We start from the raw sequence: 19,064 nt of genomic DNA on the forward strand, positions 1-19,064 counted from the left end.
TGCCCATAGCAACACTTATGAAATCCTTAAAAGCTCCCCTGAGTTACCAAACGTTAGGTAACAGCTCCCCAGAAGCTAAGCTGAAACATTCTGACTCAGTCCATGGTCTGTTCAGTCACACCTTGCAGAACCATCTCTGATTGGAAGCTCAGTGAAACGAGAACTGACCAGCACAAGATCCTAACGTGATTTTACCTTCTGAAACGCCTTAGCCTTTTCTCTGTTTTTAGCAGAAGTTTCTTGCCTTTTCTTTTCCTCCTTTCTGGTTTTTACTTCTTCAAGTTGATTATAAAGCCTGTCAAAACAATGGGAAAATACTGTCAGGAAGCAAAGTGGCAAAGCAGTACATTAACATTAAGGGAGTCTCAGTTACTAGAAATTAAGAAAAAAACAACTTTGCTATCAAATAATCAAGGGTCACTTAAAATTCCTCTCCTGCTCCTGGCCCTCACAAAACCCCCCTTCTGGAGCTGTTGGTGTCCCTTAAGGTGCAATTGGAAGACCACAAAGTGCTGTCACAAGGCACAGACAAACTACTTCTGTTTGTTTAATCCAAACTTCTTCGTATTAATGCGGTACCTTGAAGTACGCTGCTGCATTTCTACTTTTCCAGCTTTCCTGTCTTCTGGAGAAGACACTTTCACTTCGCCTACTTTCTTCAACTGGTTGACAACTGCACCTTTTTTCCCTTCAAAAGACACGGAAAACGTATTTTAATTAATCTAGCTACTACGTATGTTCATACAAAGCTGCACTGTGCCCCAATAAAGACTCAAATTGAGTTCACACAAGGCACTGGTTGTAAAACATCAAGGAATGTCAATGACAGGGTGTTTCAGCACAAGAGTACTCAAAAACACAAGAGGTTTCAAAGACTGAAAGATGAAACTACAACAAAGAAAAGCAAGAAGAATGGACACAATGGAGATTAAGTTTTCTTTTGAAATTAAGTCTCTGACTCCTTAGGCAACTGCTTCTCAACAGCTGACTTCCAAACCCCTATTAACAGACATCAGAGATGAATGAGGTCTCTAAATACAGTCATAAGACACCTTATGACCATACATGTATGAAACAGATAATTAAGGGCCTTTACACCACTGAAGAGGTAGCTAAATGGGGAAAAAAATTCCTCATATCCTGAGATTTCTCACATTCCTGAGATGCCTGCAAAAGCAACAATGAAAGAAACGGGAAAGCTGTTCTTTGATATTAAAAAGCAACTAAAAGCGTATCTACTCCTACATCAGATAAACATACCAGGGAGAAGAAAACACTCCTTTTGCCTGCTTAACTTCTCAGACTTCCTTCTCTGAAATGGTTTGGCTTCTGGCTTTTCATTTTTCCTCTCTCTGTTTTTGATTTCTTCTACTCTTTCCAGAGATTTCTGAATGAAGCTCTTCTTTCTTTTCAAAAAAGATTCTTGCAAACTCCCTGATGCAGAAGGAAACTCTAGGCACATCACTGAGAAAGAAAAGGAGATTTTTCACTTTCAGCAAAGAACATTGTCACCTCTAATAACTCAAATATTCCAATCCATTTCTCATAAAATACTGACCTTGACTGCTTTAACAAATAGTGCTAGGAGGTGACATTGTAAATAATGAATGTTGCAAAATAAGCAGCAATTCAGAGCTAGAGAATCTAGTACTGTAAGCAGTACTGCCAAGACAAATGTTGTAATAATAACTGCATCAAAAGCATCTTAAAGCCACAAAACATACCAAAGACCTGAGAAGCTCCTAATTAATTACCTGCGGTCTGATGTGATGGATGCTGTCTGTCATTGGGACTCTGGGCTCTAGAAGAACTGTCAGGCCTTACAAACATGGAATAATCCACATCTGGAACCAGCGGTAAAAATTCTCTTTCCTGTCTCAAAAAGAAACATTAGTTAAAAATGCATAAAATCCACCACAAGTTTAAGTCAAGTAGTAGTACTGCACCACTGACACACACCAGACAGAAACAAGACATTTTTTTGCATTTAGGCACAAGAAAAAACATCAGAAATGGATCTTGACAGTAAGAATTAGAAAGCATGTTTCTAAAAGTATTCAAAAACTTTTAAAATAAATCCTGCAGTCCCTTCACCCACTGGATCTCAACTTCAGAATTACACTAATTAAGACTCACCTCAGTAAAATCATTAAGGTCAGACTTATCCGCATGTGCTGGGTTACTGATTTTATCCTCTTCACTTTTTTCTTGGTTCATATGCTCAACGTCCGATTCCACAACGCTGATGTCATTTGAGCTTATCAGAGTGAGTTCAGGTTCCTCCATAATACCATGCCCCGACTCAGTTTCCTAGCAAACAGATTACACAAGACCTCAGTGTAAGAGATATTAATATATATATATATATACACATTATATACATTTAAAAATATGTATATATACTTAATATTAAAATATATTTTAAAAAAATCACCACTATTTGCAGAAATAGCAACAGGTAGTAGCTTGTGCCAAAGATGAGGCTCATTCCAAACGTAGAAAAAAAATCTGCCCCAAGCACTAAGGAAATAGAGCACCTTGCCTGGGATATTTGTTAATTGATGTATGCAAACCCTACAACCTAAATGCAATGTAAGTATGTTTTTTTTTTTTTTTTTTTTCCCCCTTAACACTGCTAAATAAAAACAAATAACTCAAAGCAACCAAACAACAAAATCACCCCTCAAGTTTAAATTATGTCTGAAATCTACTTTCATTCAGGCCACGCTTTTTAAAAAAATATATATATAAAAACCCACCACTTTGTCAAACCTATTTTAAGTTTACTTATTCTTTGGTTAAATTATTTAGCCCCCTTTTTAACTGGGGAAGGGGCTGTTTCTTCAGTTAAGTAAGTTCGAGCTCAATTTAGCTACTGCTGATTACTTCAGTGCTTCGATCTGAAAGAGCAAACAGGAGAGCAGAAGTGCAGGAAACAGACAAGTCAAACTGGAACCATAAAGTGAACATTTGCCAAGTTTTCTTATGTTAAAGGCATAAAGTAGCTTGGTTTAAAAAAAAAAAAAAAAAAAAAAAGGTAAACAAACAAAATACCTGCACAAATTAAAAGAAAAATCTGTTTTACGTACCCAGACTGGAATACGACATGAGCTTCCAGGCACAGAACTGGAATGTTTTTCACGTCTTCCCAGGAAAGAAACATTCTGTTGTACAGCCTGTAAATGAATGCCTGGGACTTCCAAGCTGGTTTCCCTGGTAATCCAGGAGGATTTCTGTACTTCTGGAAATCCTTGATCTGGCTCCTTTACATTGCTGTTGCACTGAGAATCCACTGCCACAGCTTTATTTGCTTCATGTACATGAAGAAATTTCTCAGGAAGCTTCACGTACTTCTTATCAAATGCCTCGACAGGTAGTTTTTCAGAAGACAGAGCCTCTTGCCTGAATGTAACATTCTCATTGAATATGTGTTGAGGGGAAGTTTCATCCACTGGAACAGGTGTGGTATTTAGCTGATAAAATGGTTTTTGTTCCTCCAGTGAGCTCAGACTTTCGTTTCGTGTCTCTTCCATTGAACACTGCAGACTAACACACTCCATGCTTCTTGTCAGTTCTTCATACTCTTTGGCCGATGAAATACCGCTCTCATTGCCTCTTATTCTAATCCCAGGGTTTTGTCCAGAAGACGTCTCTAACATTACGTTACAGTCCTCTGGCTGATCAGCATTCTGGCTGAGATCACTCAGAGAAGATTCCGCTCGCAGGGGGTGGAAAGATTCATCTGAACCTGTTTCAGAAAGTTAGAGTCAGAACTCTATCTTAACACAACACAATTTCACCTTTAAAAAATCCCTCCATAACAGGACTGGTGAGGAATGTGTAAATCTGCTGAAGTTTAGTAAAATGGAATACCATTAACAATACCTGATTCATTCAACTTTGATTCAGTTTGATATTTTTTTTTAAATATTTGATTCATTTTGTACATAAAAAAGAAACATTTTTTGTTGCTTATTACAATATGTTTAGGGATAACCTTCATAATGCTGCTAACATAACTGCATTGTACATCACTAGATTTGTATTTATATCCATTTATACACTGCAAATGGCAGTCCTGAGTTTCTTTTGAACCCCCAGCAAAATCTCAAGAACAGGAAGAAAGCGATCAGAAACATCATTACTGGGGCAGAAATAATTCATAGCAGAAGACAACTTCCAAACTGGAACATTGACAGCTGTTCATTTAGGTCAGCTAGTTGGAAGAAATTCTTCCTCAGAGGGTGGTGAGGCCCTGGCACAGGCTGCCCAGAGAAGCTGTGGATGCCCCATCCCTGGAGGTGCTCAAGGCCAGGCTGGATGGGGCTTTGGGCAACCTGGGCTGGTGGGAGGTGTCCCTGCCCATGGCAGGGGGTGGAGCTGGGTGGGCTTTAAGGTCCCTTCCAGCCCAACCCATTCTGTGAGTCCTAAAAGTTACAGTATTGTACCCTACATTATCTTTCCCTTTGATTCTAAGCATACAAATCAAGATTTTTTTTTTTCCAGAAGAAGCTAGAAAGGAGAAAAAAAGCATGTTAATATTTTAATTACTGGGGAGGCATTTCAGTACTACAGCATCTACCAAACAAGGTTTCTTTAAATGTGTGTGTGTGCGTGCGTTTAATACGTCTCTGACATAAGATTGATAAAACTGGTTACACGGACTGCAGCATCACATTATTAGTTGTTTTTTTTTTTGGTGGTAGTGTTTTTTTGGTTCGTTTTGTATATTGATAGCAATATATCGTATAAACCTTTAAGTATTTCTGTTTTGAGAAATTTCTGTATTGTTTAACAAGATATCTGGTATTATATGCATGAGGAATATTGTCTCCAGATAAATAGCAGTTATTAAAATATCAAAAGTGACTACAGGGAGGGAGGAATTACCCTGCAGGATCAGCCATCGCTAGAAAATTCTCCAGATGATGAAACAAAAATATCAACCTACCTCAAACTGACAACCTGAATTAGCTTTTGATTTCTTATCTTTTTTTTTTTTTTTAAAAGCACAAGAATAATTGGTTTGGGCTCATAAAAAGAAAATTTAAAAGAGATGGGGAAATATAATAGAGAAGTTTAAAGCACAGAGATTGTTTCTATGAGCAATTTAGAAAGTGAATGTTACAGCTAGCAGGAGTTTCCTAAATCCCCTTTGCTGTCACCCCAGGTAGTCTCACAGTGTAAGCATTTTCTGGCATTTTTTTTTAGTACTAGTACCTGCAATCTGAAGTGAAAGCTGCACAATAAACATGGCACAGTTGCTTGCAGCTTCAAAGATGACCAGTATGTATTTCCCAGAATATTGTGGACATACATGCAAATAACCAGGAACATTTCTATTATTAATCCATCCACTATGTAAATACTGTGTTACTTTTACTGTTACTGGTTGGAGCACCATTGTGCTGAAACACCTGGTTCTTGGTAACTTAGGGCTTCAGAAATACTTATGTTACTGCTCACTGCATTTGGAATGTCAGATCAGTTCTTTCTTTAGAATATGTTACAGATTAAGTTTATAAATTGTAAGCATTATAAATTATAATTTATTAAGTTTATAATTTTAATAATTTTAATAATTCAACTGCAGAACATTAACAAAATTTTTTTCCAGTTATGAGCAGCTGTTAGCTTAGTGCTGCTGTAGAATCCTAAGCTTTTAATCTACTATTTATTAGACTGTAATCTCAAAGTTTATTCCTTTCTCTCTTCCTCTTCCTTTATTCTGAAGGTAGATAAGGCAGTTTATAGTCAGAAGAAATTTCACAGCACGCAGTGGCTGCATCTCAACAGTGCAAGAGCAAAGACTGATGGTTTCTTGAAGAACACAACGTATAACAGAGAAAGAAGAGTATGGAAATTCTAACACATGCCTCAAAAACCAGTTTCATAAATTGAATGATTTCCTCAAATGTACAAAATGAGGGATGTATGCATGATTTTTTTTTTCCAAAAAAAAATAATTAAAATATTAGTCCCAGCCAGCACTGAAATTTGTTCACTAATGTCATAATTACCACACACATCATGGTTTTGGCTGGGATAGAATTAATTTTTTTGCTAGTATGGTACTGTTTTGGATTTTTCATGACAATAGCAGTGGTCACACACTGATGGATGTTGCAGAGCAGTGCTCAGACAGAGCCAAGGACTGCTCAGCTCCTGGCGGTGCCCTGGCAGCGAGGTACCTGGGGTGCACAAGGAGCTGTGAGGGGACACAGCCAGGAGCTGACCCAGACTGGCCAAAGGGATGTCCCACATCGTGTGGTGTCATGTGCAGCAATAACAGCTGGGGTAAAGAAGGAGAAAGGTGGGGGGGATGTTTGGAGTGACAGCATTTGTGTTCAAGAAATCATTAGGTGTGATGAGCCCTGCTTGCCTGGAGGTGGCTGAACACCCGCCTGCCTTCATCTCAACCCATGAGCTCTCAAACTTTTATGTTTCTGATTCTCTCCCTCACTCCACCTGAGGAGAACAAGCGAACGGCTGCATGGTGCTGAGCTGGTTAGACCAAAAAAAACAAAGTAACCTAATATCCATTACAGTGGCTTGAATGTAACGGTCTGCTTTTGTGTTAGTCACTGTTGATTTAGAAGGGAATAGTTTCTTTCCAGTTTCAACCCAGCAAACCCATTTTAAAGGTTGGTAGTTCCATATTAGCGATGGTTTGATTTTGTAAGCGTAGATCAGGCTACATTGTACATACCCAGAGTACCATTTTCTTTAAGAGACTCTTCTTCTGATGTAATGGCGTCAGACTTGTTTGTTTCAAGAGCAGAAGGCAGACTGCCTCTTTGTATATTCAGGCTGGAGTTTCTCTCATCTAGAAATGCAGATGTGTCTTGACTTTCTGTTGAAAATGTGGAAGTCTAGTGGCAGAAAAAATCCCGATTAAGATTTCATTTTCTCAGGAATATGAAGGATAAAAGGTTAATGGCAATTTTTGCTTTTTGTATCACATTTCTCCTTGCTAACAGCAAAAATGCCTCCAGTTCTACATATGTCAAAAACTATTACCGTGTTTCATATAAGCACAACACAGGGATTACACATTTCAATCTTACATAAATTTGAAGCGTGAGTTTTTCTGTAATACCTTCCTAAATTCTCTGTTGTCTTGGGAAATCTTGTATTGAGAAATGGATGATGAGATATCCAAGTCAAAACTTGGTTCCAAAGGCTGAAAGAGCCGATGACGGGAGTTAGGAAAATGCCTCTCCATTTCAGGCAAATCAAGATCAGCTGCTAGAGCTGTAAGAAAAGAGATTACTTTTCAGATGAAATAGGTAGAGCACATAGAATTCTCTGCAGGTATACAAATACTAGCTTGTAAAAAAAAAATAAATAAATAATTACAATATCCAATTCTTACAATGCAGGAACAAACAGCAGCAAGAAAGTGCTGAATTTATTTTGTTTTTAAATGAAAAGCTACGGTCAAGAGGCTCTCTGTTAAGTACTTGCAAGACTGCATAAGAAGCACTGTGTCCTATTTAGGGCTTCCTGGTATGAAAAGTACACACTGACACAATGGAGCAAGTCCAGTGAGGAGACAAATGATGATTAGAGGAAGGATGAAGCACATTGTGTTTGAAGAGAAGCTTAAAAACTGGGTTTGTTCAGTTTTACAAAAAGGCTTGTGTGGGAGAAGAGGTGAGGAACAGAAATCTCTGGTACCTACAACATCCTAAAACAAAGTAGAGAGAAGATGCAGTCATGTTCTTCTGGAACATGCCCAGTGACAGAAGTAAAGATAATTGACAAAAGATGGAATGCAAGAAATTCTGGTTAGACACAAAGAAAAAAATTCCCAGTGAAGGTTGTTAAGCAAGTTGCCTGGGTGGTATGGAATCTCTGCCACTGGAGATACTCAGAACTCTGCTCAACAAGGCCTTCAGCAACCTGGTGTAAATTGGCTCTGCTCTGAGCTGGAAGGACAATTTGGATCACAAGGAGAAGGCCCTTCTTTAGATGAATCTGAAGTTCTGTGTTTCTATGTTTCCAAACACATTGCAGAAGGAAGTAGTTCAAATTAAAACACCGGAGTTATCTGCACGACAGCTAATAAAGATGTTTTTATTTTCATGAATCATTAAATGTGCACATTTAGAGAGCACAGAACTGTGCACACTGGAGAGCACCGACCTTCTGGCAGCCTGGTAAGTGGTGATTCATTCAAATAGGGTTGATAGTTGATAAGAATTATATATTGTTATCTGCTCTGAATCCCTTAATACAGAGTTACAGATACATAAGCAATAAGCAGAGACAACAGAAACAATCTAGCCATAGTAGCAGGAAGCTGCACAGAATATGATCAGATGTCTGATCAGATTATCTTTTTGTTGCACTATACTATGCAGACATATACATAAAGCAAAGGACGATGATCATCAAAGCAGGAGTTCTCATGTATAGAACACACTGACAATAAAATATAGGCTGAACATAATGCAGAAATGCATAACCCCGATTAAACTCCTCTTTCTGTATAACAGCGTGGCACACAAATGCTTCAAAATAGCAGGTACCTTGGAAATGCACATTGTTCTCTGATGAAGAGTTCAAATCTCCACCACATTTCTTCAAGATCTGCTGAATCTCACTGCCCTTATAAAGGAACGCTTCTCCTTCTGGCAACCAGGTTTCAGGTGCTCTTGACAGATTCTCTTGCCTCAGCCGTGAGGTACAAGGCAGCAAAGAGCTCCAAGGGCAGCTTCCCGTTTTTTTCAAAACTCGGTCTTCCGTACTGTCAGAAGACAATCCTGAAATAAGAAGCCAGATGTTTTCATATAAACCACTCACATGAAGTCACCTGAAAACACACTGCTTAGTATCCTGAAATACCCTTAATATCTTGATTCTTGTGTTTTTGTTTTTTTTGTTTATTTTTAAGTTTTGTGCTTTTTTTGTAAACTGTCTCCTGTCAATACTGACACCTTATTTTTTTTTTTAACAACTAAGAACAGTAGGAAAGAAAGGCTGCAAGCAAATTATCTTAGAGTTTGAGCTTTACCTAAGTAAAACACAATTTGATGCAAGTTACAAAGTTCATTACTCAAAACGCCACTTACACATTCAGAACATTGTAGTTAAAATAGAGCTAGCCTGAGACTTCAGTGGCTCAAGAAATAATCTTCAAGAATTGGTTTATGAACATGGAATAACTCATCTACATATAAGGGTATGAATGAGATCAGATACAGCTCAGATTAAGACAATACTTAGCCTTAAAGTAAATAAATCTACAGGTCACTACATAATCACTTTTAAACCCACCTTCCATGTTCAGAGGTGATAAAGCCAGTATATAGAGGACGACTATACATTATAAAGACATCATTTTTAATTTTATACAAAGCTAACTTAAGATCAAGAGGCAGCCTGCAAGCAAAAAAGGATACAAACACACTTCCAAGTCAATGTGGCATTAAAAGTGGCATTTTTACAAGTTACTAGAAATTACTACAGTGACACTTTGGTGCAACAAGATATTGATGCAATTCTCCTAACAGCAGGACAACTATCAGCACTCTAAAAATTTACGGTATAAACTGATTGGAAAACTTTCATCAGTGTGTTGTTTGGGGATCGTATTTTCTAAAAATTGTGCCACCTGAAAATTGCTAGTGTTACAGTTGCTTATTAAAATTACCTTTGCCGAACCTGATGTGTTGTAAGGCTAAATTATAAGTTAAAAAACCTCACGAGCACAGAATGTGTATATTCCAATTACACTCTAAAACATGTATTGACAATTCCTAAGTGAAGTTCCATATTAACCTTTTTCAGACAGATTTATGTCCAGTCAGCCAGATCCATTCTGCTATAAAATAAGGTTGAGAACACAGTTTTTCATTTACAAAAATCACAAAACCCCAACACTTACCAGTGTCAATAGGGCTGGCATCCAACGTCTCGCTAGTCAAAAAGCTTCCTGTGGAAATTGTTGAAGATAAATCACAGGGTATTGCTTGCATGAAAGCCAATGAACACAAATCCGGGGACACTACCTTAGAAAGCACTTCCTAGGAGGAAGTAACATATCTGTTACCTTGGATTCAGACACTGTAATTGAAACTTTAAAACCACAGCTTTTATTCTGAGCTCAGTTCAAGTGTAGAAGCCTTCATTTTGGCGGTCAGGCAAACAGGAACTCATCATTGCTCAGCACAGAACATTCACAGCCCAGCTCTCAGACCCAGATGCCCCCCAACAGCCCCCTCCCCCTAACACACACACACACACACACACACACACACCCCAAGCCTCTCAGAACTGTACAAATCATTACACCTGGAAGATTATTTTATCTCCTGGTGGTCAGATTTGGCTATTTCTCATCACAGACCTACTTCAGGGGAATTGTAGGTCTCAGAGGAACGCAAACACAATACATGCAAAAGTCTGGAATTTTACAGGTACCTTCAAATCCGTGCCTTCTGAATATAGGAGAGTGATTTAACAGTTTAATTCTAGTTTTACAGCTAAATATACAAAGTACTCTAAAATATTTTCTTCCTGAATTTTGAAGAAAGCTGTACAGTCACAGAATAGAGAATGAGGGTACTCACACTTCCAAATTTTGAAGGATGAGATGTTAACATTTTATCTCTCCCAAACTTTGAATTAAAATACACATTAAGAAAAAACAGAAAACTAAGAAACCCATTCCCTCCATTGGTTTCTCTTATATTAAATATATTTATCAGGCAGTGTGTGTGTATAAATATATATATATACATGTACACATACATACTGTTTGTATAAATGTTTCCATACATCTATAAACAAACAGTAATTTTTAAATACTATTTTTATTCACTGACAAATTTTTATTCACTATTTTTATTCACTGGCAGGATCTTTGGATAAAGAAAACCAGTGGCTATCATTGACACAGCTTACCCTGCTGCAAGCAGGAGGCTGAAACAGGGACCTTCTAAGATCCCTTCTAAACTTAATTATCATACAATTGTACTAGATCCTACCTGTTCCTGAGCATTCTGGAAATACAAGATAAAGTTCTCAAATGCCTGATTCAAGGCAACAAAAACATGACAATATTCTGTCCTAATATTTTTCCTTTCTGCACATCATCTTAGCATTCCAGATAAACACACCACAAAGAGTAAATTTTGTTCCACAATTACTTTGATATGACTAACCGCATGAATGCTTCTGAACGATGGTCCAGAACATGGTGTTTCCTCTCCAACTTCAGCAGCAGGAACTGGTGAATCTCGAGCCGCAAGTGAATCTTGGGACTGAGCTGAACAAAACATAACAGAAGCAAGAAGAAATAGAAAGCAGTTGTTAGTATTGTTTTGTTTTTGTTTTTTAACACCAGATGGCAGTAATACTCTACTGCTGCTGTCCTCACTGTTAGGCACTGATTTTTGCCTCTTTCTTCTCAGTTACATTATACTTTCTGTTCCAGTGTACCATAATTTATGATTAGCATGACTGGTCTCTGTAGATGATGCATTAAGAGCCAGAAATTCATGCTTTGGCTTTGCAGAATGAAATATGTCTTTGGTAGTGTTCCTACAACCATTTCACTGGGGTGGAGGAATCCTGCTCTCTACCAGTACAACGATTACCATGAAAGGCAGACCATAGAAATCAGAAACTATGAATTACCTAACTAACTTTTTATTACTTTTTAAAAATTACCTAACTTTTGGTGCAGCCCAGGACATGGTTGGCTTTTTGGGCTGTAAGCACACCTTGCTGGCTCATGTTGAGCTTCTCATCCACCAACACCCCCAGCTCCTTCTCCTCAGGGCTGCTCTCAATTTTTCAAGGAAAAGTGTTAAATATCCAACAGAAATTTAAGTCAAACTGTGGAAGTTAAGTACACACTTGTGGGAGAAGTTTCCTCTGCAAGGCAACATCAGTGGAACACCTGTATGATGTAATACTGAAGTATCTAAGTCAGTACGAAACACTTTGAAACTCCTTTTAGGAAAGAAAGAAAAAATGATAAACTAAGGTTTCCTCTAGTTGCTATCACCCAGAATTCTGCTAGGAGGAAGTACAAGAAATGAAAGGAAATAACGTCTAAAATATACTTACTTGGATTAAAAGAGAGGTTAACCTATTCTTTATCCATTTACCATGTTACTATTTTAAATGCTAGATGACAGATCTCAAAATAAAAGGTGTATCAGTCCTTAGAAGGACCTCCCTCCCCAGTTCTCCGAAGTTTCTAGTAAGCTTCATCCTGATCATTTATGGCATTTTGATCAGTAATCGAACACTGGCAGAAGGATTTTCAAGTAACAAAGAGTGGAAGAACAATAAGCTCAGTAGCAATGCAGCTGTAAAAATTATCCTGGCTTTATGCAAATCTGGGTCTGTTAAACAATGTCGCTGCAGTACATGTAAAACTGTAAGTCAGGTATATGACAAAAGTCTTCAGGTTCATGGGGAAGATAGCTTAAAATTTGAGTAGGATGAGGTGGCAGCGAGCTCCTTGGCTGTCGGTGGTGTAATCCAGTCCAAATAAACTGCACAAGTCTGCTGTTCTGCTTGGGAGCTTAACACAGGAGGCAGATGACCGTGAGAATAAGCAAGGCCTTGAAAAAAATTTCCTGTAATCTAAACCTCAAAGAACGTTGTAACAAGAAGCAGGGGCAAGAAATGGCTGTAAGACATATGGGAAGTGGAAATAGACTGCTTATTTTAGAATAATTAACTGCTGAAACAAGCTGCCGTGGAGAGTACTGAATTCTTTTTCCTGGTATCTTTACATCAAGATTCGATAGTTCTCTGAAATAAATGCTTTATTTTATAAAGCCTATCAGTGACAGGCAGTAATTTAGGATACATATGAGAGGAGATTCAAGTATCTGATACTCTCGTATATAAATTCTATTAAAAGCTATTCTGCAAACATTTTATTCCTATGCTGCAATAACCTGCATTGTTCTGTGATATAAATACCAGGGACAAACAGCAGCAATTCCATGCTATAAACCAAATTAATTACTGATTTCAGAGCTAAAAATACAACATGCTCATATCTCATGTCTTTATTACAGTAATATCCTTAAAAACTGTACTTGGTGACTCACAAAGAGGGGCTTTTTTTTATTCTTTTCTCCTCCCTCAAAAATAATAGTGCAAGGTTCTTGTTCCTCACAGTTTCCTGACATCTACATGGGACTTTCACGTTTTAATCTCCTGGCCACCACAGTGGTTAAAATGGGTTTAAAAATTGAGGCTGTAATACCCAGAATGCAATTTATTCAACTGAAATTGCAGTAGAACAGTAACAGCAATAATTTCATGCTGCAATTGAAAGGCATCAGACTGAGCAACAAATCATTTGTGAAGACAATGAAAAACAGGGACCAGTCCAAACCCAACCATCGGGGGAAAAAAGTTGTACTCCACACTAGTTTGCTGAATTGGTGATGGATAAAACAGCCTGTTGCAATACTGAATTATGGACAAATATTTGGGATTATTAAAAATAAACTGAAATCTTAGGTTACAGAAGAAATAATCATGGAATAACATCTCTGTTTAGGGTGGCATTACATGAAAGTAATCACATCTGGAACGCTGCTCAAGTGGACTCAAAGCCCAAGATGAATAAATAGAAAGGTTTGTTGATAGGCATGGAAGGAGAACTGTGAAAAAGCTGTGTGCATCAAGTCTAGGCACTATTTCCAAGATGATTTCCCTACAGAAATAAGGTTTATGCAATCAAACTGCCTCATCTGTAGTATTACTCTGCAATTCCCTATTAACAATTTATGTTCTATTAGCCCATTTTAACCAAACTGGATTTAAAAGAAGAAATCTCAAATACGTTGAGTTTCTAACTCATCTTGGGAGACATCAGTGGCATGGTGAGAGCAATCTGAATCAGTGCCACCAGCGAGGCAAATCCTGCAACATCGCTGTGACAGAGACCTGTTCCCTCTGCCTCCCAGCCGGCTGAGCAGTTTATGCGGCACTTGTGACCACTCAGTATGGAGGGCAGGGATTTAGGGATTCATCCTTCCTTAACCAAAAGCAGTCCTTGAGACCGCCTTTACATCCAGATGTGTCTGCATCTAAATTGGAGAGGGTTATTTTTTCCCTTCTTGTAACAATGGGAGGAAAGAAATACAGATAGTTAGGGAAATCCCAAAAAAAAGAATACGCCTGTCACCCAATGACAAACCTCATATCAAATGAAACACCTTTATCAATAAAGTATCTAAATAAGTTTACAAAGTTCATCTTTTTCAGAACCTGTATGACTTTGACCTTTCTATCTCTATCTCTAATGCTTTCTATTTCTATCTCTAATGCTTTACTTTGAAAAAGCAAGTCAATACTGATAAATAGGATCTGTGCACATCTGGTAGTCCTGTAACTACAAAGCTGTACAACTTGCAAGTTCCAAAGCTGTACATTAAAGCTAGAAACCACCACGAATCTCTCTTTAAAGGATAAGGTCAAGATCACACACAGAAAGCACTCGCTCTTATCTTTGGAGAGACAATTATGCCTCTTGAAAATGGTCTGAACTTTTGGGTAGACCTCTGTGGTGCCAGGAGTTGGACTCGATGATCCTTGTGGGTCCCTTCCAACTTGGGATATTCTATGAAAACATGGGACAACTGCAAACACGATCTAGTTAGAATCAAGTAGATAAATGAATTTGCAGCTAACATCATAAATTGCAACTTCAAAAGCACCCTAACTTTCCACCTTTAAAAACTTGAAGAAAAACTAGATTTTATTGCTGAAAATACTGTACTGGTTACTCAAAGTGCCGTTAAGTGCCTTACATCCTTCAAATTACGAAGAAGATACTGCGGACAGTTTGGGTTGTTTGTTGGACTGCTCAAGAGGACAACGCTCCTAAATACCTAACCACATACAGCTTTGCTTTTCTATATAAATATGGTGGTTCCTAATCCTAATCTTACATAAACCATTACATCGTTCATATATAGTGCTATGTAAAAAGAGACTACAGCATGGTCTTTTATGTTCATTTGGAAACTGGTGATCTAGCAACACTCCTAAAACTTACTCAGAAAATCTTCTCTCTGAATATTGTTAAAAACCAAAATTCTTTGGTGATAATTTAAATACACCTACTTTTCAAAAGGACTATTTGGAGAATTAAAGGAAGCAATTGAAAGAAAGTGAGCTAACGTACTTAGGTGTACTGATTTAAAGCAAGTTCAATTCCTATTAGATCTTGATTGAGTTGAATAGGATGTCTCAGCACAAACTAAATGAAAAGTTTCCTTAAGATTTGGGGCAGCAGTGAAAATTTTAGCAAAAAGAGGTGCATACCACACAGCTGTGTTGCTCATACAGACATACGTATGGCAGTGAAGTCACTGAAAACAACCCATGAGAGGCTCTAATAATGTATTTATTTTGGATGGATGCTGAAAATTAACGGACAATGAGGTGCTGTCATCTTGTATTAAACTTCACATTGCTCAAGCAAGTGTTTCACAAACTTTGAGTACGAGTTCACAGCAAGTCAAGCGTGCCGTTTTCCAACTGGAACTACAACAAACTGCATTTCAATCTGCAGAAATTTCAAGAGCAATGCAAAGCAACTGGAAGTACTGAAGCCTTTGAGTTAGCTATTCCAAGACTAAAGAGACGAGCTGAATTTCTTATGGTCAAGGAAAAACTGTAGGATTTAAACCCCTTGACATCCACTTGTTAGTCCAAGTGCTTTAAAAACATGATAGTAACCTGCTTTACTTGCTTACCTAAGACCAGTCACCTTTGTCTGGCTAAGCTACCCATAACGTGCTTAGGTTTCAACAACTCCGTTATAAAATTATTTTGAACATCCACAGCTTGCTTTATTTGTGATAGCCAAAACAACTGCTATTTATTTATGGAATCATAGTAACTTTGTTATCCATGGACACAGACCAGCCTCAAAAGTGTAATTTCTAATAAAAGCTCTTCAGAGATTAACAGCAAATAGCAGAATTAAGGTAATCCTTACATTATTGCATTATTTTTCTATCATTGCTACCGGCTGTTTCTTTCAAGGTTTCTTTAAGCTAATGGTTACACTCAGCCTTCTATAGTTTGTCTCAACCAAACTTTCAAGCAATTCCTTACAGAAAGAGCACTTTCCGTGGATGTCTACATCAGTATATGAACACTTCAGAGTTCTCTTTAAACATTAATTTCCTTTGTGTCTCTAAAGGAGTCACTGGGTACTGACTCAGGCCCACCACTGGGCTGCTCAAAATAGATTCCCAGCTGGTGAAGCTGCCCACCTGGGCACCCTACAAGCAATCTTGGCAGAAGGTACCTCTGTCAGGAGAGAAACCACTGCTACTGCAGCTTTCTCTAGCAGTTGGCTCCCTATGCACGCATGAGATTCTGATGGAAAAGGCAGAGCAATCAGGTGATACAAGAGGCTTCTTTACAGCCAGCTCCACAGGTTACAGATTTGTAGTACATGCCTTGGATGAAAAACTCTTGACTAGCAGTGCAGGTCACTATAGCACGAACACAGGTTACTAAAATGGCAGTGGATCACCAGGAAAAAAAAAAAAAAATCAAGCCCCAAGATTCAGTTCTTCTAGAACAGACAGTTATTGAAATTCCATTCTTTACAGTTGAAATTAAAGAATATCTAAATAACACTAAATATTCTTTAACAAGTCAGGATACACGCTGCAGAGAAATAGCAGTAAGATTAGCAGTGCAGAATGCTACTCACACAGTTCCCCAAAGGAAGAGCATTTCCTCACCTGAATCACAGGAATTTTCAGCACTCATCAGCAACAGCTCCTGTAATAACCCAGACTGTTTCCTTTGCCTTGGACTTTCACCAGAGGTTTGTTCCTCACAGCTTGTTATGCTCCCAGGTGACCTGCCATCCTTCCGAAGAGCAGGACTGTAACATTTCACATACGCAAACTCCCCGACAGTTGACATGGGAGAAGATTCTTCACCAACAGAATCTGTTTTACCTGAATTTAAAGCATTGAACCAGTTTAGATATACATGTAGTTATGCAACACAGATTCTCTGCTCTGGATTAAGATCTCCTTTCTCCCCAGTGCTTTCACCCCACCAACAGCCCCTTTTGGCCACCCAATCCAATTAAAAAACTCAAGTTCCATTTGTTATTATCTGACACAACTAACGGTAAAATAATAATGGAATCAATCACCTGCGGATCAGAAGGGGATTTACACAGCATGTGTAAATTCCTACTCTAATATTTTATTGGATAATATTTTGGAAGTATTTTTAGGTATGCATTTTGATTTTTTTTAATGAAAATGTGTAAAACTAAGTCAAGTGCTTTTAAGAATATAAATATATTCTTCAATCAAACCCTTCAACAGGAACTTGTTATCTAATCAACACACTAAGTTGGCCCAACAAGAATTATTCTGCATAAACTGATGCTAACATTAATTACTTTTCTTTAATTAAAAAATGTCCCGTATCAGCTGTTTCATTATTTTGCTCATCATCAGTGCCAGTCTGACAGGTCTGTAATTACTTGGATTGTTCTGCTTCACTCTTTTAGAAACACTAGAACAATATTAAAGCCTTGTAAAATATTCATTAGATTTTAGCTGCAAAGAGACTTGGGTGAATTGAGGTGTGGGGGGGAAAGAAAACATCAGTTTGTTGTACCCGTTACTTAATGTTCCTTACAAAGAGTTACTAACTACTGCATACAAATGGTAACAGAAACCAGTAACTGCTTTGTGTGCTTGTTCTGGAATTGTTACAGTGTTCTGTAATTGAAAAAACAAAAGAGCTCATATAAAATTTTCTGTAGACACGAGATATTAGCTCCTTATTTTAAAGATTTCACTCATTCTGGCTATGCTCCCAAACTGAACTTTTAAACACCCTTCTATCAGCTCTGATGGTTCCTTTTGCAGTTAACTGATATATTCACATCAGATTAAACCCTCAGAGGAAACAAGGTATGAATACCTAAGACTCTATTCTGCACTCAATCTTGTATCTTTGATATGAAAGGAATTTTTAACATAGACCCTGCAAATTTTATCATATGCCCAAAAGAAAAGTCAACAGGAAACTTCAGTCCCAGAATCACAGTAAATTTTCTTTTCTCACTGGATTTTTATTTTGTATATATATTTTTTTTAGTCAGACCCTAACAGGATAAGTTTTTCTTAGCAATAGCTGCCTAGGACCGTGTATAAATTACACCTTAGGACAAGAGTATCAGCTAGTATTTTACAATCAATCAGCTCAAAGGCTTCAGAAAAGATTCAATTCCTCTAATCTGTATTTTTTATAATCATTTGTCGTATATACACATGTATGTGTGTAAATACAATATATTTTATCAAAGATATATTTTACCTGCAAAAGAAATGTTGCAACTCCTTGGTGTGTCTACCTCTGGAATAACACTAAGTTCATGCTGTTCCAAGTCAAGCCCTAACTTGACTTTTGTCACGGGTGGTTTGGAAGATCTCCATTTCTGTTCTCTATGTAGGACTTTCTCAGGCTGTTCTGCAAGATAAAGTTTTGTGGATTATAATCCCCTAGCATGTTACAACCAATCTATCAAATCAGCTTGGACAAATGGAAGAGAACTGCATCTCAGCAGCAAAAAGGGAAAAAAAATATTGTAATAAAAAATGCTGTAACAGCCTTACCAGTTTGCCCAGCTAGATCGATGCACTGCGAAATCATTTCATTTCTGTGGAGTTTATTCGTGCCACAGTTCTCTTGCTGGTAGTTTTCTGAGTCTTGGAAAATTTCAGTCCTGTTAATCCAGTCAGGCATTAGTGCCTCCGTCACTTCTTCATTTGTGCTGATACGTCTTACCTTAAATAGAAAAAAAAGCAGCAGTACTTAAGATTATATTTATACTCATTTATTAAGCCAGTATTTTCTTGTGTGTATATTTTGCAATACTAAGCTTCTCCTTTGAGAAGGAAATTCAAGTGCCTTGTATATCTTGCTGAAACATTTGGGCACACAGATAATATATTTAGCTCTACAACCCTAGTGTGATAAAACAATTGAGTACATTTTCAATGCATTTGTGAGATTTTATTAGA

At 37.7% G+C, this 19,064-nt stretch overlaps 1 protein-coding gene and 1 non-coding gene across 2 annotated transcripts in view; both read right to left on the reverse strand.

Annotated features, from left to right (window-relative positions):
* Window positions 1–175: 175 nt before the first annotated feature.
* CEP295 (centrosomal protein 295) overlaps window positions 176–19,064 on the reverse strand; it is a 36,430-nt gene continuing 17,541 nt past the window's right edge. Inside the window, exons 15-28 of the mRNA XM_032207592.1 lie at window positions 18,657–18,828; window positions 18,358–18,510; window positions 16,752–16,973; window positions 11,172–11,275; window positions 9,893–10,031; window positions 8,535–8,768; window positions 7,100–7,254; window positions 6,710–6,872; window positions 3,090–3,748; window positions 2,137–2,310; window positions 1,755–1,872; window positions 1,261–1,464; window positions 580–688; window positions 176–295 (exon numbers count right to left, since the gene is read on the reverse strand). Of these exons, the coding sequence (XP_032063483.1) occupies window positions 181–295; window positions 580–688; window positions 1,261–1,464; window positions 1,755–1,872; window positions 2,137–2,310; window positions 3,090–3,748; window positions 6,710–6,872; window positions 7,100–7,254; window positions 8,535–8,768; window positions 9,893–10,031; window positions 11,172–11,275; window positions 16,752–16,973; window positions 18,358–18,510; window positions 18,657–18,828 (2,721 nt within the window). The 3' untranslated portion in view covers window positions 176–180. The remainder of the gene's footprint in view (window positions 296–579; window positions 689–1,260; window positions 1,465–1,754; window positions 1,873–2,136; window positions 2,311–3,089; window positions 3,749–6,709; window positions 6,873–7,099; window positions 7,255–8,534; window positions 8,769–9,892; window positions 10,032–11,171; window positions 11,276–16,751; window positions 16,974–18,357; window positions 18,511–18,656; window positions 18,829–19,064) is intronic.
* On the reverse strand, window positions 10,274–10,355 carry LOC116485243. The gene has a single exon (XR_004252842.1). It is a non-coding gene; the product is annotated as a small nucleolar RNA U2-19 (small nucleolar RNA).

This window comes from Aythya fuligula, chromosome 1 (assembly GCF_009819795.1).
Source record: "Aythya fuligula isolate bAytFul2 chromosome 1, bAytFul2.pri, whole genome shotgun sequence".
NCBI classification, from domain to species: Eukaryota; Metazoa; Chordata; class Aves; order Anseriformes; family Anatidae; genus Aythya; species Aythya fuligula.